This window comes from Lycorma delicatula, chromosome 6, assembly GCF_047948215.1.
Source record: "Lycorma delicatula isolate Av1 chromosome 6, ASM4794821v1, whole genome shotgun sequence".
Lineage (NCBI taxonomy): Eukaryota > Metazoa > Arthropoda > Insecta > Hemiptera > Fulgoridae > Lycorma > Lycorma delicatula.
This window is the reverse complement of record NC_134460.1, coordinates 119,338,551-119,355,931: the sequence shown is the minus strand read 5'-3', so window position 1 is coordinate 119,355,931 and position 17,381 is coordinate 119,338,551. Positions and strand designations below refer to the sequence as shown.

The 17,381-nt window shown below is 29.5% G+C and overlaps 1 protein-coding gene across 1 annotated transcript in view; it reads right to left on the bottom strand.

Annotated features, from left to right (window-relative positions):
- The window catches only part of Su(z)12 (Polycomb protein Su(z)12), a 118,333-nt gene that overhangs the window by 36,132 nt on the left and 64,820 nt on the right, over positions 1–17,381 (bottom strand). Inside the window, exons 3-4 of the mRNA XM_075369520.1 lie at positions 5,652–5,838; positions 361–452 (exon numbers count right to left, since the gene is read on the bottom strand). Of these exons, the coding sequence (XP_075225635.1) occupies positions 361–452; positions 5,652–5,838 (279 nt within the window). The remainder of the gene's footprint in view (positions 1–360; positions 453–5,651; positions 5,839–17,381) is intronic.

Genomic DNA, 17,381 nt, shown 5'->3' with positions numbered 1-17,381 from the left:
ATTCGGGGTTAGCATTTCACAATCATTAGTTGTATAAATAAGTTTACAATTAATGTTCTAAATATAAAATAAGATTGTTATTTTTTATTTAATTAAAAAAACATTCAGTGTAGAATATAACTACATATAAATATTCATTAGGAACTATAAGCAAAATAATTATAAATCACTTAATTAGTTTTTTTCTAAAACATCACAATGTAGCTGTTAGTTTTGTTGAAAAAAATTAATAATTACACTACGGAAGTGTGAACTAGATAATCAAAAAAGTGAACAAAAATAACCTAGTAAACACGAACCGATCTATACTAACAATTAAATAAAAATGAAAATCGCGATGTCAGTCAGTAATAAACTTACTGTCATTACAGGACATGATACTTCTTTCCTCTTCTTATGACAGATCTTCAACAATAATGTTTCTACTTTAACAGGTTCTTCATGACATTCTCCTGAAAAAATATACACAGTAAAATAATGCAATTTTCTAATCGTCCCATAAAATATTTTACAAAAAAACCACTGATTCTAAACAATAATGGTTAAAGAATATCATTCATAACCGATTTTGGTTTTGAAAAATTCAACCTTTTGATTTCTTAATTTTTTATTGACGTAGTTTCAGTTACACTTCATCATGTAACTAGTACAAAATGGAAGACAAAGCCTATTCACAGTGAAATCAATCTTGAAAATATGCCTCCAAATATGATGCCATAATGTTTGCCTTATGGTGCTGCACAGTGGGGTTTGTTACAATACAATTCTCTTACAATTTCCACATGATCATTCTCACTTTACATCTCACAGTGGTTTGAATTACGTTCTGGATCGTATGTGATAATTCCCTTAATGAAAATACAGAATTGAAGAACATATGGTCCTATGTGTATTAAATTATGTTTTAAATTTATAAAAACTTTTACCAAAATTTTAAAAGTGTAATGAGAAGGAATGTGTAATTCAAACACACAATTAGGTAATGAGTGGTTTAAGTATTTTAAATTTGGCAGAATAACAGCTGAGGAAAATGAAAAATTAGAAAATGTATCAACCAACAAAAATCATATTGAAAAAGTCAGCATTAACATCTATGAAGTACAAGAAGTAACCAATTTGTTAACTTAGGTGACTTGGTTCTAAATGAAAAATTGACAACGTACCATGTTGCAGTAAAACCTCATCTTTGCTTGCTGACTAAATAACAAAAAGAGAATGTATTGGCATTCAACAGACCTTCCATAAGGGCCTTGTTGCATCCAAGATCATTTCATTGATGTAATAAATCTGATTAGATGTTTTAATTGCTCTTATAAAGTAATTTAATTTACTAAGTATCATAGTACTCAACAGAAGCTGGAACAGTTAAGCCATTGTGTGTAATATGTCAATGTAGTATTTTATCTTGCCTCCACAAAAAAAAAAATTAATGTTAATGTTGACAAGTACTTGTGAATTCTCAATGATATATATTCATTCTTACTCTTTAACAAATATAGCAACCAAAAATAGCAAATTATTATAATCTTCAACTATAGAAAACACAGGCCAGCAAATAAAAAAAATTGGAACTGTGACAAAAGTAGGTGAATTAGAATTAGAATGTATTTTTTATGCTAGATCTTAAAATGAAATCAGTTTTTCTTCACCAACCTCAGATTTTTTGTAATGATCCTTTAAAATATTGAAGTTCTTAAATAACAGAATACAAAAATAATAATTAAAATGTCTACCTTTACTTTGCAGACATTTACGTTTATCTTAATTTCTTTTTTCTTATTTTACTCTTGTGTTCAATGAAGTCTTCTATTTTTATCACCCAGCAGTAGTCACTCATCATAGATTCATCCCATCTGCCTTAATAATCTTGTTCCACCAGCAATATATCTTTGTGGAACCTTTTTCTCCTTGTTTGTTGCTGATGTCACCCAAATTTAAAGGGAAAAATCCAAATGAGAATGTAAAAAATTAATTTTCAATAACATTCTGCAGCCTAAATTTTTGTAGTTCACTAAGATTTCATTTATAAGTTGATCATGGTTTTCAGCTTATTTGATTCCAAGAAAACCAGTAACAACATCTTTGAATGACTTCCATGCTGCTAGTTCTTCAGGATTCAGTTTGTTGTTAAATATATTTTCATGAATTAAATGTCTTACCTGTGGCCGGATCAATATTCCCTCTTTTAATCTGGATTCACTTAATCGTGAAAAATTCTCAACTAATTATTTAAAACCATCTCCATCTTTATCTAATGCTTTTACAAATTCTTCATTAGGCCTAATTTTATGAGCTGAGGTGGTAAAATAATACAATCTGCTTCGACAAGGAGAATATTGACAACATTTTCCTTTCCTGGATTAAACTGATTTCTTTTTGGTCAGTCTTTAACTGCATAGTGTTTATCTGTAGCCTGACTACCTCATAAACACAAGAAACACACACATTTTTTAACGCCAATCTGGAGATCGAGAAGAAGCCCTATCACTTTTAGATCAGCAATGATTTACCACTAGTGTTCACCAAATGAGGTCTGTAAATAAAGTAATGAGATGGGTTCAGAAAAACCTTTTGCTTACAATCCAATTATACATGAACTTTATCACCTTTGAAATAGTTCCCTTGGGAAGCCATGCAATGTTTCAAATGGTTTTTCCACTCAGAAAATGGTTTGGAACTCAGAAACTGGAATATTCTTCAGACGGTCGATTACATTTTTTTAAAAAATGTTTTCTACTGTTCCAAAATGGTGTCCTTTGAGGTGATTTTTAAAGTCAAGAACAGGAAAAAAGTCGCAGTGACTCAAGTCAGGTGAATAAGGTGGTTGAGAAACTTGAGGAATGTTTTTCTTTGCCAAAAACTCATTAACTGAGAATGCAGTGTGACAAGGTGCATTGTCATGATGCAGTATCCAGTTGTCTTTGAAGGCTGGTTTAATGCGAGCAACTCTTTTCCACAGTCTTTAAAATTTCTCGGTAAACATAATGATTTACAGTCTGTCCTGTAGGTAAAAACTCCTTATGGACAATGTCATTACTATCGAAGAAACAAATTAGCATGGCTCTGATTTGCTTTTTTGGAATGTGTTGAGTTTAAAGTGTGCCACTCCTTGCTCTGGTGTTTCGTTTACTCAATACTCAAATAACCAAGATTCACCACTAGTGCTAACATTTTTCAGAAAATGAGGATCAGTTTCAATTCGCCATAAAAGATCACAACACACTTCCGCCCTGTTGTTTTTCTGTTTCAAAAGGGAGGTTTTTGAGACCAATTTTTCACAAACATTTTTTCATGTCTAATTTGTTTGTCAAAATTTGATGGACTATGGTATGGTTCAAATTCAATTGTTCTGGAATCATTCTGACTGTTAATTGCCAGTCGTACCATATCAAGTCTCAGATTCGCTCAACAATGTTGTTACTTTTTGACGTTAACAGTCTTCCAGAGTGTGGATCGTCTGCAACTGATTCCCAGCCACCTGAAAATACTTTAAACCACCTAAAAATTTGGACTTATGACAGAGCGTCATCTCCATACACCCTTTTCAATTTTTAAAACATTTCAGTAGCATTCTAAACTCGGTGAGAATGCTACTGAAATGTTTCGACACATAACTTGATTGCACAATGCTGCTCATAATCAGTATCAATCATTTTTGTAACGCAGAGCAAAAGCTCGTTTCATGAAAAGTTTGTTTACATCTCATGTGGCAACAATAGACTAAAAATATTAATACCCAATATAAATCAGCTGTTCATAACCATATTTTTACTAGTAACTTTACAGTGTTGCCACTTTGGCTGCCAAAAAAACTAGTCTCATTACTTTATTTACAGACCTCGTACTTAAGAGCCATTAAAATTTTTGACATACTTTCATGTTTCTTTCATTCCTACAGCGTATGCTACTGGTATAGAAGTAAACTTATTCCAGTTATGCGACAACACTGCCTTTAAGCTTCTTTTTGATGAGAATTATATAAATAAACACCAATCATGAATAACAAACTCAATGTTCATTTCAGACATTAGCCCCCTAACATCATGGCAGGAACAAATTAAACCATCTCTTATCAAGTATTTCAGTAAATTTTCATTTCAATTTCAATATACTGAAATTTTAGTATTCTTGTTTAATAAATTCCATTCTTTAAAACGTGAACCTAGGAGTTCTGTGCATTGTTTCGACAAATACAAGTCACGAATTAGATCGCACAGTTCTGCTTGTGTAATGAGGTGAAGTTCAGTATTTGATTCTTCTGGAATGTAATTAATATCTATTGAAGTTGAGAATTCATCGGTTGTGCCTTCTGGGGAATCAGAACTTTATTTCCAAGAAGTTGGGGCAATCAGAATCAGTAAAACAACACCATGAAGTACTGGTCTCATAGCTGAATGAACATTTGGATATGCAATACTGCTTTTATTGTTTGAATTAAAACCAGTAACATTTGTTAAGCAAAAATAGCAGTGATCATAAAAGTTAATAGGCTCTTGCCAAATCAGAAGTAACCCAAAAGGAAAATGCTCTTTTTTTCCTTTGAACCACTAGGTTAGTTTAACATAGCACTTGATGCATGCTATATATGGAGCACAGAATTTATCTTGGTCTCCCAAGGAACAATCAAAATAATATTTGTAAGCAGTTTTCAGCACATTGGATACTGGTTTGCATTGACTTTTCATGGTGAATTCTCTGCAAACATAACAAAAAATATTTGGAGAATTTTTACAAGCCCAATTTTTATTCATTGTAAAATTCAAAATGTTTTAATGAATGAAAGTAAACTTAAATATTACAGAAATACTAACTTAATTAGAAAAATAATTAAGTTTTAATTTATACATACATAATTACTTAAAATATTTCATAAAATTTTGTCACCACAGAGTGCAATAAAACACAGTGCAAAACACAAACACAACAAATCTTGATGTTCAATAAAATAATACCACATGTTGCTCTGTCATAAAAATCATTTACTAAATTTATGGCACCTCTTATGAAACAATCTTTATAATATGTATATGATAAAACCTCTACCACAACTGAACAACACAGCAAGTCATACCAAGAGTTGAACTCATACTGAAGAAACTTCATCACATTGAATTATTCATTACTTGGCTCACTGACATGTCTATACATATCTGGCTTGACATGAAATGATATCATTCAACTGTTATGAATCAAATATAGGTCTACAGAATGCATCATAACATAAATATAAATCAGATGTGAATAAGCGAACATATTATAGCCAGATACTACTATCTTATTTGTATTGTTTGTTTCATGAATGATGGAACAAATAATTTAAGGGATAGTAACTTAGCGTTATATGATGGGTGGTTTCAGAATTTACAAATTCAGATTCAGCATATAAAATACTATAAAACAGCTACTCCCTTTTCAGTTCCAAATTTTATGTTGACCAGTGTAATCTTTGTAAAATTCTCTCAATAAAGAGGTATGACCATCAATAAAAAAATACCATCCTTTTTTTTGGCTGATAGAACACAAGAAAGCAAGGATAATTTCATTACATTTTCATTTCTCATTGATCAATTTGCATTTAATGAACTCCAAAACAATGATTTAATTTTAATTAATCAATAACAAAAATAGATAAATCTAATAATTTATCTTACTTTTTTTATCATAAAAGCCAAGAAATGTAAGCGTCATAAATCCTATAAATGGCTGTGTAACACAAGGTGTCTGCTGTCGTAAAACAACTTGTTCCAGTAATGAATCAACTTTGAAATTTGCTCTTTTCTTATGACTTCTTGACATCCTTTGTCGCATATAACTTAAAGTACGATTAAGAAAAACAGGCTGTAACAAAACATAACTCATCTTTAAAATTTTATGATCAGCTAATGCAATTTAAATACACTAATACCTACTACAATAGAAAAAGGAGGTCAAAATTTCTATTAAAATAAAGAATTCATTAACACTAACTCTCATAGCAAGTAAATAAGTTATGCTTAAATAGATGCATTATACTGCTGTTATATTGTTAAAGTCACTAGACTAGTTTCATGAATTTTCCATTTCATTGCTCATTCAACTTTTTAATTTCATATTAACTATAATTGAGCTTATAAATGTACAATTTAAATAAAATAATAAATGAACAATTTAACAATTTTCATAAATATAAAACTTTTAATGGTAAGCCAACAAAATAAAAAAAAACTCTATTAATGTCTTGTCAAATTTACAAACTGGCTTAAATATTTTCTTCCTAAAAAATAGTATGAAAAATTGTTAAATAAAACAGTTGAAATATTTTTAAAGAGTGGATAGCATGAAATAAATCAATAGTAACAAATTTTCTCATCACCAAGGTTTATCTTAAAACTATAATTTCAATTTAAGTAACCTGAAAACATTTTAAAAAACAATAACAATAGATGAACATAAACATATAAGCATATTTTATAAACAATACACAGATGATTTTTACTAATTTTTGCATTAAAACAAACAAAAATTCTTTTGGGTACAAGCAGTGCCATACACTCCTTGAGATATTTTCTGCAATACCATTAATCACACATCAGAAAGAAGCATTTAACTCGCATTGTTAGATACTTTTGGTTTTCAATTTCCAATCATAAAGGCTAGCTTAACTACAGATAATTTTACCTTGTGTTTCATGCCAACTTTAAACGACTCTAGGAGAAAGGATTCCATACTATCTTGTAAATGAAACCCAGATTTTACAGTGCAATTGAATCTAGACGTAAACTAATAACAAAAATGATAAAAACAGTTATTTTAAGGTAACAGTAATAAAAGCACTAGTGTTTTTAATATTACTAAGTGAAACCTCTGTAGAATAATAGGTAAGTCTGATGGAACACTATGCAAAACACTTCACTGTCATAAATGATTAATCAAAATATAATAATTAAAAATACATATATTATTGCAAACTTATTTATTTTATTGCATGTTACAGTCACAAACAACAAATGAATATAGAACAAAAATTTTATGTTTTTAACAAAACACATACATACCTACTAAGAATGGCATAAGCAGAAAGAATTTACATAAAATAAAGCACTAACTATTTTTAGGGTTGTATCATCTATGTTGGAATGATTACAACAATCTAATTCAAGCTATTATAATATTTACCTTTTTTTTTTAATATTTTCCAAATTACAATTTCTTGAAACATATCAATTCACAGTAATTAAAATATTGATACTCTAATAGTTATGCACATCATTTCCAGTCAACTTCAAAAACGACCTAACTTTATGATGAAACAGGCTTACTCAACAAAAATTTATCACGCACATAAGAAGCACAATCTGTAGAATACACAAGTTTAATTTCACTTATAATAAAGCTTTTCAAAAATCAATTTAAAAAAATCTGATGTGGACACCATATGACTTCCTTGCTAAGCCTATTAAATTACAAATACAGATTTTTTGATGCACTTAATTTAAACGTATTTCATTTGAAAGTGAGATTCCCCAATTCTTTCATAAAGTTGACAGTTACACAATTGCATTGTGGTGGACACCACATTGCATCACAATTTTTTTGTGGTGCAAATGTGCAGCATTTTATATTAGATTATGTATTAATTTTGTTTCACATCGCTCAAATAGTTATGTGGTGTAAGTGACAACATGTCGAATCCGTAACCACGGACACTCGGTTCAAATCTGACTTCATAAACATATATTTTTTAAAACTTTTTTTTAATTTAAATACATTTTATTAACCTCTGTAAAAAATTTTGAATTAAAATGAAAACTACGTAAAATTTAATTTCTCTAACTTTTTTATTTTTTTTTTATTTATTGTAAAAATCTTTTTACAGAGATTAATAATTATTAATAAATCAATATATTTCAATTTAAAAAAAAGGTTTAAAAAGATATATGTATATGAAGTTGGATTTGAACCGATGTGCCTTCCCCTTGTAAGATCCAAATATTACATAAATTAAAATTTTATATGGCTATACCTCTGGAACCAATGAAAATAAGTACCAGCTTATGATGTATTGTTGGAAAGCTCTCAATGAGGAATTATTACTGCAGTTAAGAAAAAGACCAAAATCCAAATGTTTCAGATTTTGGCCTTTTTTGGACACTTTTGGCCTAGTCGATTGCAATCAAAAGTGGAGGTGCACAACTAGATGTTATAACAGTTCTACATAGAACATTTCAACATCCTACAGTTAACTGTTTTTGAGTTATACAAGATACGTACAAACGTCAGAGTGAAACTAGTCAAAATGGATTCAGGGATGTTCAAAATGGATATTTCTGATGAAATATGAAAAGCAAAATTTTTCGCAATCACAATACTTCCTTTACTTCATACAAAGAAGTAAAAAGGTATAAGAAAAACCTACAATAAGAAAAACATCAATAAGAAAAACCTACAGCATAAAAAACAAGAATAAAGTAATAAAAAACTTCTGGTGATTTACTTTTCTGGTGTTGTAGAGGTAAAATAAAGCTAAATAAAATATTAGAAGAAATTAATAGGGTAAATGTGGCAAATCATACTTGTATAAAAAAAAAATACATTCAATGAAAGACATACATAGGGTGCTGGCTGATAAGTTTGTTCAAATCAAGGATGGTGCAAGTAGCACAATGTTGAGGTCATTCTTATTTTCCCACATCTTCATTAGGTGCTTGCCTTAAGTTTCAGTTAGTCAAATTCTTAATTCTCTTGCTGGCAGATAATTAAGTATTATGACTTATGAAAGACTAAAAAAGTCTTATAGTGAGTCACTTTGTTGAAGCTGTTCACAAATAGTTTGGTTATTTTAAAATTGGTCACATGGGCCCAAACAACACTGAATGTCCCAGATGTTTTATTGAGATTATAACTGCGAGAGAATATTGAAAACATTATGATATATAGAAGATGGAAGGTTGAAAATGCATGAAATAGCTAAGACAATAGGCATTTCAAATAAAGAGTGCATATCATATATTACACAAATATTTACATATGAAAACACTATCTGCAAGATGGGTGCTGTGTTTGCTCAAAATTGATCAAAAGTGTGAGGGAGTAGAAATTTCTAAGCGCAGTTTGGGGATATTTCAATGTAATCAAGAAGGCTTTATGTACGATTTCATGACTGATGAAATTTGGATAATCACAACCAAACTGAAATCAAGAAATATTCAAAACACTGGGTAGCAATAAGGTAACTTGCTCCAAAAATGGCAAAAACCGTTCCATCAGCAAGGAAGGTGATGGTCACTTGTCTTTTGGGATGCTTATGACACAATCTTTATTGAGTTTATGGAGAAGGGTAAAACATAACCAAACAATATTGTATTCAGTTAGCATGTAGAGTGAAGACGAAACAAATTTTGCGTTTGGATTAGTAATTTCATCATGTTTCTGCTGAGTTACAACCCTTGTTTCAGTGGCAATTCACAAACCGACTGTACCTATATACAACACAATAATCATTACTCATATTAGTCACCGTATAATTAATCAGTCAAATAACACCCATGTAATCAAATGTAATCAAAAGCAAAATTTTTCGCAATCACAATACTTCCTTTACTTCATACAAAGAAGTAAAAAGGTATAAGAAAAACCTACAATAAGAAAAACCTCAATTTATGTATTACAAATTCATAAATTTATAATATTATGTCTCTTAGTTCTATTAAAACCCTTGATCTTTTATATGATCACTATTTTTTACTCATGTTCAATTTTGAGATCTTGTGAATTGACCGCCTGAACACTCGTATTTGCAGTTTGTTAACTTCAACTCTATAATAAGCTAACTGAATTTGGTACAGACAATAATATACATCTTTGCTGGATCTCTAAATAAGAAAATAAAGAAAAAATGAAGACACTGGTGAAGATGGAAGGTTCTTTTTCAACAAACAATCAATCCACTGACTCACTCTCCTAAGACTGTTACATTATGCTATGATATTCTCCTGCATCCAGTCTGCTCACGAAACTTAGCACATTTCCAGGTATGAAAAAGTGGCTAGCTGGAAAGACATTTACACAAAATGATGATTGTTGTTAAAATAACTGCCTATTTTGAAAACTTGGATAAATCATACAATAAGGTTGGGATTAAAAAACTTGAGCACCTGAAAAGAAATTATTCCTGAAATATTTTCTTCTTTATTTTTGTATGGACCTTACAAATACCCTCGAATAACTATGGTAGAATTAACTCATTAAAAAGACTGATAAATAGTAAGGCAAGGGTGTAAATATTTAATCAAAAAACAAGTTAAGTCCTGATCATTACACAATGTGTAAGGCTACAACTTTTTCTAAAACAAAAGCAGAAAACCTTTTTACCTTTGTAAAGCAAAAATGAAAGAAAGTATTTAACTGTAGAAATACAGTTAAATATTTTAATACAGTTAAATACAGTTATTTCTTTCCCTGCCTTACTGGACACACATTATGTCCACATTTAACCACACACACAATTTGACTACATTACGTTAAAACCCTAATTTTATTAAAACATAATTTTAATAACTAGTAACACAAAATTCTAAAATAAACTGCCACTCATTATTCAAGAAACACAACATTTTTTAAAATGTTTTAATAAAGGGTGATTCAAAGAAACAGGAAATTAAAAAAAATTAAATAACGTAATGAAAATTTTTTTTAGAAAATGAATTTTATTTCATGTAATTGTACAAATGTTGCCATTTTAGGATACATACATTTTAGTTTATTTTTTAAAGATGACATCTTGTAGGTGACCTCCTCTTCTACGTAAACACTCCCGAAGTCTCTTCGTTAAGTTGTTCATGATTTGACGTAACATCTCAACTGGAATTTCCGCAATTGCTTCTCGGATCTTTGCCTTCAGTTCTTCCGTTGTAGCAGGTCTACTGTGGAACACTTTGCTTTTAAGGTGACCCCACAAAAAGTAATCGCAAGCTGAGAGATCAGGCGATCTGGGAGGCCATCTAATGTCACCATTTCGTGAAATGACACGTTGTCCAAACAATCGGCGTACAGCTGCCATCGATATTCATGCAGTATGCGACGTTGCTCCGTCTTGTTGAAATCAGGCTGTGTTAAGAATCTGTGGAAATCTCTTTTGTTGTTCCACAACAAATGTTTCAAGCACGGGTACGTAACGAGCCGACGTCACTGTAATCGCAAGACCGTTGTCATCCTCAAAAAAATAAGGGCCTATAACACCGTAAGATGACATAGCACACCACACGGTCACTTTCTGGCTGTGCAACGGACGCTGGTGTAGCTGCGTAGGATTTTCTTGTGCCCAGTATCTGAAATTTTGCTTGTTAACAAATCCACTGAGGTAGAAATGCGCTTCGTCTGACATCCACACGTCTTCTGAAGCATTACATTACAGAATTGTGGTCGCACAACTGCATCGTTCGGTTTCAGTTCCTGGACGATCTGCAACTTGTATGGATGGAATTGCAAGTCCTTCACTAACATTCTTTGAACACTTGAACTATGCAATTGTAAAGATGCTGAGAGACGACGGATTGACCGATGTGGACTTCGTGTGACAGCATCTTGTAAAGCTTGAACATTCTGTGGTGTACGGACGGTTCGCTCACGGCCTGGAGGTTTCTTTTTCATTGCCGAACCAGTTTCCTCAAAATTAGATATCCATGTGTTAATTGCATGTACTGATGGAACACGGTCGTGCCGTCCAAGATTAAAATGACGGTGAAATTCTCTACGTGCTCCCTCCACACTATCATTATTTTTGTAAAACGCTTTGATAGCAAATGCACGTTGCGCACCACTCCAAGGATCCATGACAACTAAATGGCAGGTTAGGTTAGAGTCTGGCGCCACTTATCAAGTGGTACCAATCGCCCACGGCTACCAACACAACTTTCAAAATTTCCCGTTTCTTTGGATCATCCTGTATTTCATTTCAATAAATTGTATATAAAAAAACATATATTTGGACATTTTAAGTAGTCAGTTTAAAAATATCACTGCAATAAAACATAAATAAAAATAGAGTATGCAAAAGTAGATAAATGGCTGAATGGACAGTCAGCATTATGGCGACTAAGTAAACAAAAAGGATTTCAATAATAAAGTTAACTATGCTATTTGGTAGAGTTGATAATGTGAAAGTGAAACGGTATCTATTTCAGGACCTATTATTCAAGTTTAAACTCTGCAATAATAGAAAAAATTGAATTCAAAGCAACAAATGGCAATGGTTTAACTGCTTAAAAAAACAACCCGATATTGTATGAAATCAAGTTTAGAGTTAGTGATGTTTACAATGATAATAGCAAATTAACAAAATATTGTTGCCAGTTAAATATAGGCTATGAACAGCAAATAAAAAATTGTGAAAAAACCTTGTTTAACTATCATCAAAATCTTTGACAAAATGTGATTACAAAACTTATTTGATAATATTTACTGTATTTCTTGAAATTTATCTTATTCTTTTATTTTTAAATTAATAACCTGTTTATTAAAAATACAGAACTTAATTTTAACAGCTGACTTTTACAAAATGTAAGCTTTAGAAAGTCCTAACTGTACTAGACACATTCTGGGAAAGACAATGAACCTCACTTAATGCTTTTACAACTAGAATAAATAGGGAATAGCAACCCATAAATTAAAGGATATAAAAGATATCTACATTCAAGGCCACATTTAGTATACAGGTTTTTTAAACTTATCTCACATGTTAAAAGACGGTACAGTTTTGCTGCAAAATGGAGACACTTATTAGTCTCTTAGTAAGCATCAATGACTCTCAAAGTTTATTAAAAAAAGGAATTAATTAGCAAATATTAATGCCTAAGAATGTAGGTAAACATAAATAACAGTATAAAATTAACACATAATTTTTTAAGTTACTTAAAAATATTGTTACAATGTAAAATAACAACAATCTTACAATTGACATAAAAAAATTTACCAGAGAGTAACTATGCCTTCATTGGTGTCTTCATTGACACCACAGCGTTTAATATAAAATACATTCGTGGAAATTGGCACATCTTGATTTGTATCGTCTGTATGACACAATCATACAAGAAATGCCAAACCAATTTTAAAAAATATGTTAAGATCTTATCTTTACCTTAACTGAAATGTTAACAGACTTTAAAGAAAATTCCAGTAGGTCCATCCCTTTTAATAAATAACAGTTTTGGAATTTCTTTGCTCAGGATACATAAAAAAAATCCAAGAATAAAAATTATACAAAACTTGTGAAGAAAACATTTTTTTTTGAAACCCTAAATGCATTGTATAAAAAAATGTTTTTCGGGATTTACTCAGTTAAAGTACACTCTACCAAAACATGTCAACGAACCAACATTAACCAGAATAAAATCTGAAGAAAAAAGCCAGTAAAGGATTACAAAATTTTCCTTCTGCTATCCTAAACATTCAACAAAAATTTTTAACAGAAATAATACAATAAAATTAAGTAAAATAAGACATTATTAAATATAGGTTGACCAGGAAAGAAAGATTTCATCCAAAAAAAAAACAAATGTTCAGTAAAAATATTTGGGTCCAATTTCGACACTTTCATCAAATGATATTTTACTTTAAAAACTATGAAAAATTAAAGCTACAAAAAAAATAATAAATAAAATTCTTGGTAACAAATTTTGGGTCCCAGCTGACCTCTTTTATAAATAAGATTAATATTGTATTTAGAGTATAATTTAAAAAAAAAAATTTTAAAGAAAAGGATTTTGACCCATTTGACTTTCTTGCTAGATAATAACTAACTCATACAACATTTTTAACAACAGCCACGATTTGAAAAACACATAAAGATCAGAAATTATAAAAGATTAAAAAAACTTCTTGAATTCTTATGTACAGTCCCATGAGACTTCCTTTTTACAAAATGTATCCATATTATCTACATTAAATCATGACACAGTGGTAGTTTCAATCTCTAAAATTAAAGTTTAAAAAGATTGATACTTTAAGTGCAGAGTTGCATTCAGGTTTCTTGTTTTACAGGGCTTGAAAGTTAATTTATTAGAGTAATTCTTTTTTTATTTCCATACATTGGCCCATTATTCAACAGGTTAAAAATATACCTATAAGGATTCCCCTGTAATCCGATAGGGTTGAAAAAATTGGACCTACGTTAGAATATATATATATAAATTGAAATTTGGCCCATAATATATATGTGCCAAATTTCATATTTTTGGTCAACGGTTTTCAAGATATGAGAGGCAGACTGTTTAGATATTTACCCCGATTTTACAGAATATCATCACTCACCCTTAAATTAGTGGGTTAAAACTTTTGAATTTCATATTACTTTCATTATATTAAACTTCAATTTTCTACGACTATAAAAAAAATTAAAAGCATTGAAACCTTTCTCCCTTTTTACTTTTTTCTAAAACTCAATGTCATACCCATGCCCCAAATACAAAAAATTTTTTGAACCATTTTTGAAGAATTTGGCAACATGTATAAATGTAAAGACTTCTGAAAATTTCTATAACATTTTTTTGTAATACAGGTCTTAAAATGTTGACATTTGCAAAACCTTTGATAACAAAATTCTGTTCATTCGCTGTACTTTCCCTTTGTAGCATAGAGCAAAGAACAAATTTAAAAAAAAGAAAATATTTTTGCAAACTGAAAACATAAACTATTGCCATGGAAGGAAGGCACTATGGGAGAAACTCTTTGATATTAATATGCTCCATAAAAATTCTTTAACTAAACATCTAAAAAGGACAAAAAATTAAAAGGAAAATGCATTTAAAATTATAAGCAAGGACATCAAATCCATCCTTAGCAAATTTGTGTATCTCTTAGTAAGCAATTTAAAAAACACCTAATAGAATTAAACATAAAAAAAATAATACATTAGAAAATAAATATTTTTCAGAGGAACATCTGACAAAATCTTCAATTGTAAAAACTGAAGTATTTCTTAGTGATTTTTCTCACCAGGTTGAATTTTAGTACGAGATATCAGAGGACATTTAAGATAAAAAATGAAGCCCTTTTTTTGTAATTTTTGTTCAAAAGTTACCCATATAATAAGGACAGAATTTGCTGGGATAGGATCTGGTACCTTTTAGAATGCTGAATAACTTTTCAGTTCAGACCACAGATTAAACTAAGAACTCGTCATTAATCAAGAAGCCTACATTAATTAATAATATAGGATTCAAATCCCGGTCAGTCATGGCATTTTTCATTGACTACAAAATTCATTTTTCATTTAGTAATTATAAGAAGGCATAAGAGCCTGTTACTACCATGTAAATAAATAATTACAGAAGCCTAAAAAATTTAGTCCCAACTAAATTTTAGGCTGCTGGATAACACAAAAATTAACAAATTCTTAAAAACATGACAATGTAATTGTAATTGTGTTAATTTATAAGTCTTATTCCAAAATTTATTGGCTTAGAAAAAGTTATATGGTATTTGCTCATTAAAGTTTGGTAATCGATTATCTACATTTCTGATTATTAATAGTTAATTAAATGATATGTTAATTGAAATCTAATGAAAAAAATTAAAATACAACAGTAGGAACTGTAGAATGGAATGATGCTTACAAATCACAAATAAAAAAAAAAAAAAATATATATATATATATATACATACATATATCTCAAAGGCAAAAGTATAAAATATACATATATATATATATATATATATATAATTTCTAAATACTGATTAAAATAACAAAAAAGGAAATCACTAATCATTCCTGGTTACACTCATTTTTACATCAACTTAATAATTTATAGATAAAAATCTTATTATAAAATTTAATTATTTTATTTCTTACTAAAAAACAATTATGGCACTTGTTCAATGTAATTACATTTATAAATAAATAAACGAATAAAGGAAATGATTTCTTAAATTATGATAAGAATATTGTTTCTTTTTAATTCTAACTCTGATAAAAATTAGGAATATGCATAATTATATTTAAAAACTATTAAATGACAAATGTTATTACCACGCAAAGAATGATAGATTATTACATCAATAATATAATATCACAAATACCAAGAAATAATACTGTACTAGGAGTATGGATAGTTATGTAGATTATTACATCAATAATATAATATCACAAATACCAAGAAATAATACTGTACTAGGAGTATGGATAGTTATGAATACTAAAAAAACAGAAGTTCTTACAATTTAATATTACAACTGGTACTCATTTTCGATTATTTAAGGTTATTTTGAAAATTTTCTACAATTAAAAAAAGTTTTATTAGATGTTCTTTCATTACATAACATATTCTATCAGACTGTGGTCTGAGAGGAGGGCTCTAACAAGCAGTCACTCAATTTTGAGTAGACATTTTTATTTTTATTTGTTAGGAGTTCTACAGCTGAAGAATAGCACAATATGAAATAGATATCAAACAATTCATCAAAACAATTGAAACTAAAAATTTTATGAGGTAAGTAAGCTGGCAGTTTTGTTATAATTTTCAAGCAATTTTTTATAATAATTATAAGAAAATACAGCAGATACAGCAATACAGCAGATATAATAAGTTTTACAAACAATTTTGTTTTTGTTTAAAACAAATCTCTTTCAAGCAATAAAAATTCGTCTTTAGTTAAGTCTATGAAAAGTTGAAAATATGTTATTTACATTTATAAAAATTGCAGGATATAAAATATACGTTTTTTTTCTCAATGAATAATGTTAGCACAGTTACTGTATTACACACATGATTCTAAAAATACTGCAAGAAAAAGAATTTTTCTGGAAACATAATTAATATGCACTTAATCAATTAATGAAGTTACATATTTACTTAGGAAACTATCTTTTCACAATCAGAATTAAATCTATGAACAATAATTATAAAATTAATATGAGTGGTAGTAATCATGAATAATTGACAACAGGTTATTGCCTACATCATTTGATCGCTAGTTCTGCTAGTTTACCTTCAGGTAATGCAGAACATACCATGCATTATCTGAATTACGTGCTTGATGATGGAGTGGCTGAGGATAAGCTCCATAACAGACTAAATTAACTTTTTTATTACGCCTTAAATTTCTATGCGATTACAATTACAGTAAATACTTAAAATATATACAGTAGAATTGCTAAGAATAGAAACAGACACATGATTGTTTATACTGTCTGGATGTACATCAGTCCTTAAAGGGCACTAACTAAATCAAAATACACTATAATATGACAGACAAAATTAATATGACAAGTTGCAACATGATGAAGCCCCAATTGTATGGCATAGAATTCAGAAGTTAACATACTGAACTCTTGAAGCAGAATGAACTATTAATTTCAGTGACCAATTACAAAAGAACAACTGATCTTGCTTAGAACAATTAATATA